Genomic DNA, 5,982 nt, shown 5'->3' on the forward strand with positions numbered 1-5,982 from the left:
AGTTCATTGTAATATAAATATGTTTTTTTTTTGATTGTATACAATGACTGCTTATTTCTGTTTTCATTTCTCACCGTAAATCTCAAATAATTGTGCTGTTCTTGATTGGTACAGTTTAATTTGGTGATGACAAGGTATCCAGATAGTACATTGAATGTTTAGCTGTTATATGATATAACAACATTTGTTTAGGTGATAAGAGACAGCAAACAATGGGGAATGATGGCCTACATATGTGATACATGATATAGGTTAACTATTGACCTTTTTTTCTTTAAAGCAAGTGATTATATATCAGTTCAAAAAATCAATCACACAAAAGAATTATTATTTTCACACAAAATTAACTTGTTAAAAGCCAGAAGCGCGAGTACCAGTGATCAAGTTCAATTATACTCTATGTAGACAGCCTGAGTGGAATCCACCAGTTCAATAATCGCCGGCTAAATACATTATTAAACTCAAATTATTTTTGTAGATCGACAATGACACAAGCCCTGAGCATGCATATATTGATGGCGAATCTATTTTACCCCCACTCTTGAATTCATATTCTAACATTACAATATGTTCGTATACGAGCCTTGTCACAAATTCACATGTTTCCTAATTGACTAGAAATTTACTGCTTAATTAATACTGGCAGGATTTTGTTTAATAATTAAACAAATTACAGTGACTCACAATGCAGCTTGCCATGAAAGATATCCTTTCCTTGCTTATGCATTATAAAATTCAGTATCCCAGAACAATCTTCTTCCCAGGATTCAATGGTCAACAAATCACCAAGCTTTGCCTCATGAATAAAAAGGTTACCCATCTTGGTAATTATATAGTTGTGAATGTTGCCTTTGATTGATGAATAGAAACCACTGTTGATGGCAAGGCAAGCGCATTCCTCCATATACTTTCCATATATGGAATTGTTTGTATGTCCATAATGATCAATGTCTTCTTTTTGTATCTCAATCTCGAACACAAACCTTTGCTCTGGCTTCAGCGTGATATGTTGCATCAATTCGGGAGCTTTGCCCTGCAACTTTGGGCGGTATTTTTCAATAAACCATTCAGGTAATCTGGTTGGAAGACGTGTTTCCCTGGAAACATTCACAAACTGTACATGTCTACGTGCAAGCACAATACTCTTATGCCGATCCATAACGTCGATAACATGAGTATGTGAGGAATTGCCAACTCCAAAAATGCCCCACTGAACAATAGGTTTCAACGAAGGTTTCATCAAACTATGTAGATTCGGGGAAATATGGCACATTCCAGATCTCGAAAATGCATAGTTTTCAACCAAGATGGTGCCCAAGTCACAGTAGTTCTGGGCACGAGATGTTATCAAATGCCACGGATCGAACATCATAGATACTAACCTCCATGTTAAAAAATGACCTACAGAAGAAAAATATACAAGCTTTCATAGTGAGTTCCAGTTGGTTAATATTAATTTGTCAATATACTGATTATGTGTTGAGATGTTATGACATATTAATAATGCAATACATGTATTACAACATATTTGTATGTATTATGAATTAATTTAAGCTAACTGAAAAGAATGAATAAATATCCCCCCCAAAAAAAATCATTGCTGAGGGTTAGCACACTACACTAACAATATATATATATATTAAAAAATGGGATACAACATGTACTGAAAAATTTCACCTCAAATTTTGTAGACATGTTTTGAATCTTAGCAAAAACACAAGCAACATAGCAGTTAGAATGGATTCTAGTAGATTGCCACTTGTCTATTATTTACACTATAATACATATTTCAAACACTTGATTTTATTAAAGGAAGACAATATTGCATACAATGCATTGATTGAAATGCAAAATCACACTTGGGTGATCATTGGCTGTCAAGACTAACAAAAATTAATAAAGAATACAGTATTAACCAAGATGTCACAAAGCTGAACTTTCAAAAAATCTCAGCAAGTCACTGTCTTGATATCTGGAAGAAGGACATGCAAAGGGCTGATTCAAAACTCAGAACATATCAGCTTTTCAAAAAAGATATAAAACAAGAAGTCTACATAGATCAGCTTAATGATAGACAGGCAATCAGAATTCTAAGCAAATTCAGACTGAGCAGCCACAAATTACATATAGAAACAGGTAGGCATACACGACCAAAAACAAATATTGAGGACAGAAAATGCATCAAGTGCCAAGTCATTGAAGATAAATCGCACTTTATCACAGAATGTGTGCTTTATGAATCTGAAAGACAGGAATTATATTCCTTATTTGATAATATCAACGGTATCAAAAACAATGACAAATTTCTATCTGTTTCTATCTGAATGCCTATACTAGACAACAATTATCGGGGTTAATTAGATATATCAAAACAGCGTATACAATAAGAGAGCAAATAATATTAACACAGTAGTTTACTTTTTCTTGTTTGTTTGTCACACTTTTTGTTTTGTTTTTAGCTTTATTACCTTCTACATGTGTAGAAACCAAAAGAGAATTGTCAAATTTTCTTTAACGTTGTAATAAAGCAGTATTCTATTCTATTCTATTCTATTCTATTCTATTCTATTCTATATGTACTGATTGTATAGTTCACCCATATCTATCACATGTTATGTCAGATTAAGGTCATTTGGTAACAAAAACATGTAGTATATGCAATTATGTATCAAACCCATGAGCCAATCATTGATGGCCTTACAAATGATCGATAGTGTGGTTTCAAATACCCCATAAATGTGTTTTAGGTTTTTTTGTCTATGTGTATGTGCAATAGATTTTCCATAAGGCATAATTCCAGAAGACATACCTACACTTTATGTATTTCATGATGTGGTGGTTTTTGTGCTCATGAATATTCATTAAATTAATTCACAAGACTATGATAGATCCACTACAAGTCTAACAAATATTTGAGACTTATTTTGGTGTAAACAACTCTTTTAATTAATTTTTACCATTGCAAGTTGCTAAATTGAGAAAATAAATACCCTGACAAATATTAGCGATTTATTTTCATGTAAACAATTCTCATTTAACTAATTCCCAATATTAGAAATTACTAAATTGAGAGAATAAATGTCTCAACAAATATTTTAGACTTATTTTGGTGTAAACAACCCATTTTAAATTAATTTTTACCATTCCAAGTTGATAAATTGAGAAAATAAATACCCTGACAAATATTAGAGATGTATTTTCATGTAAACAATTCTCTTAACTAATTCTCAAAATTATAAATTGTTAAATTGAAAGAATAAATGTCTCAACAAATATTTGAGACTTGTTTTGGTGTAAATAGCTCTTAAATAATAGTTACCATTCCAAGTTGCTAAATTGAGAAAATAAAAACCCTTACAAATATTTGAGATTTATTTTCATGTAAACAATTCTCATTTAACTAATTCCCAACATTCGAAGTTATTAAATTGAGGGAACAAATGCCTCCTCAACAAATATTTGGGACTTATTTTGGTGTAAACAACTCTTTTAATTATTTTTTACCATTCCAAGTTGCTAAATTGAGAAAATAAATACCCTGAAAAATATTTGAGATTTATTATGATGTAAACAATTCTCATTTAACTAATTCCCAATATTAAAAGTTATTAAATTGTGAGAATAAATGTCTCAACAAATATTTGAGACCTATGTTGGTGTAAACAACTCTTTTAATTTTTACTATTGCAAGTTGGTAAATTGAGAAAATGAATACTGTGACAAATATTTGAGAACTATTTATATGTCAACAATTCTCATTCAACTAATTCCCACCAATTGAAGTTGAGAAAATAAATATCTCAACAAATATTTGAGACTTATTTTGGTGTAAACAACTCTTTTAATTAATTACTAACATTACAAGTTGTTAAATTTGGAAAATAATTCCCTGACAAATATTTGGGGATTATTTTTATGTAAACAATTATCATTTAACTAATTCCCAACATAATTTTTTAGAAGTTATTGTTGAGAGTTTAGTTTAAATCAAGTGTGATTTGATTCCTCGGCGTTTGTATCAGGTGGATTTTCAATTCCCGTGTGTGTCACTTCACCCTGTTATTGTGTGTTTAATCACCGTCCCTTGAGGGACGGTGGTTTAATGATGTCTTCATCGCGTGTCATGAAATGACCTAGTTTCAACCACTCTACCGTGTTGCAGCGAAGTGCGTGGCCCTCTGGCGTGACCTCGCTGACTCAATGATTGTTCTACCGGTATTTAGCAAGCAAACGACCCCGATTGAAGGTTGTGTATTTCGTGACGTCAACAGTTCGAATTCCAGTGTAGGTACGTCTTCTGGAATTGGTCCAAGGCGACTACTGGGAATAGAAGGTCACATCGTCAACCGGTTCACCAATGATATAAATAAAACATGTTATTCACTCACCTTCTCTGTTGAAATAATTAAAAGGTATCTTCTCAATCAGAGTAACGCACTTCAGACCTTGAACACTGAGTATCCTAACCGGAGATGACATGGCTATGCTAGGAACTTGCACCAGGTGTATTTGAACGAATTCGATCTATTGCAAGAATCACATTTGATTGCCAGCGGGACAGTTGCGCCCTGTCAGTGGCTTTTATTTCCTGACTTTCCAGTTACAGGTTTTAGCCATCACACCACTAGAGGGCGTATTAAAGTACCCGGATAGCTGTGGTGTTCGGCGTCTGGGGTGGGTTTGAATAAAAGCGTATTATTTCTGGATTTGGGCCTATAGACCATATAAAATGGATAACCGGTATTGCAATTCTCCTTGCTGTTCTTTCCTGGTAATCAAGAAAAAGGAATCAGACGAAATATCTCACATATTCGGGCGTAATTTGTCACGATTTCAACTAAGAGCCAAGGGTGGACAAATTCCCCTATGTTTCCCAGGTTTAACTATTGCCAAATAATTACACAAATGTATGGGATAATATATTTTGCATTTATTTATAGTACTTGTAACGAAATCGATAATATGGCCATAAACATATAAATGAATTTACACAACTCAAATATATAAATAAAGTTACATTACAATAATATGCTCTAAGTACAGGAAATAATAGGGTCTACTTATCAAATAAATGGCATGTATATTCCAGCTGGTCCGAATGGCGTACGAGTCTTCACCACTTGGCTGGTCTTTGTTGTATCACGAAACTTGCAGAGCGACGTACCTTCGTCTTGGTATTGCGTACAGGTACGGACTTCGGGCGGCACTGACGAATTTCGCGTATCACTGTAACGACCTGAAACAGAAGACACCTAAAAACAAGCTTTAACTTCAAACGGGAAACAAGAGAAATTAAAACGAAACTACCAACGTTGACGTCAAACCAAAAGTGACCCATTCTCGCCCGCCAGAGTATTTTTCCCCCCACTCAAAATTCTTCTTGTTGGCAACCATCAGTTGCCGAAAGAGGGCGTGGTTCAGTTTGCGACGACAAAATGACCAAAATCCTCAGCTTTCTTATGCAAAGCATTGTGTATTCAAAAACGCCACCAACGGCCAAAACCACATTTAACCAGACACAGTGGAGGGCGCTATTGAATTGAATTTCTAAATCAAAATACATTTAAATCTTTTTGTGATATTTTATATTTAATTCATGCCTTACATAACACTTTCCTCCAGCAAAAAAATCCGATCTCTCAGACGAAATTGGATTGCATTGATTCGGCGAGGTGATAACTAAAAGCCCAACAAGTATTCCAGAAATTGGTCTGCGCATTTTTAGAAGACAATGTACCGACTAAAATCTTTACTGTCTGGATAACCTATATGGTAGCTGTTTTTTTTCAAGTTCTTCCTTGACCTAGTCGTGCAAATAAACAAACATATGCAACTGTCATTTACAGCTCAGACAAATAATAAAATCCTACCCAGAGACTAGGTGGTATTATTGATTGTACTGATTTTTTTATTTAGAATCCGTCTACTCGGACAGCCAATATGAATACCTCCCCGAGTTTGGAGCTGATAGAAGGACGTTGT

General features: G+C 33.9%; 1 protein-coding gene across 1 annotated transcript; it reads right to left on the reverse strand.

Moving 5' to 3' along the window:
- Positions 1–248: 248 nt before the first annotated feature.
- On the reverse strand, positions 249–4,619 carry LOC102801615 (uncharacterized). The gene is made up of 2 exons (XM_006811684.3): positions 4,389–4,619; positions 249–1,401 (listed from the first exon to the last, which is right to left on the reverse strand). The coding sequence occupies exons 1-2, from the start codon at positions 4,477–4,479 to the stop codon at positions 671–673; spliced, it is 822 nt and encodes a 273-aa protein (XP_006811747.2). The 5' UTR covers positions 4,480–4,619; the 3' UTR covers positions 249–670.
- Positions 4,620–5,982: the final 1,363 nt, after the last annotated feature.

Source organism: Saccoglossus kowalevskii, chromosome 19 (assembly GCF_978046115.1).
Source record: "Saccoglossus kowalevskii chromosome 19, keSacKowa6.1, whole genome shotgun sequence".
NCBI lineage: Eukaryota > Metazoa > Hemichordata > Enteropneusta > Harrimaniidae > Saccoglossus > Saccoglossus kowalevskii.

Bases quoted from the DNA above. Each gene is read 5' to 3' on its own strand.
- LOC102801615 (XM_006811684.3), bottom strand. From the start codon at position 4,479: ATGTCATCTCCGGTTAGGATACTCAGTGTTCAAGGTCTGAAGTGCGTT. The intron at 1,402-4,388 runs GTGAGTGAATAA...TTTCTTCTGTAG, and splicing joins TAATTATTTCAACAGAGAAG to GTCATTTTTTAACATGGAGG.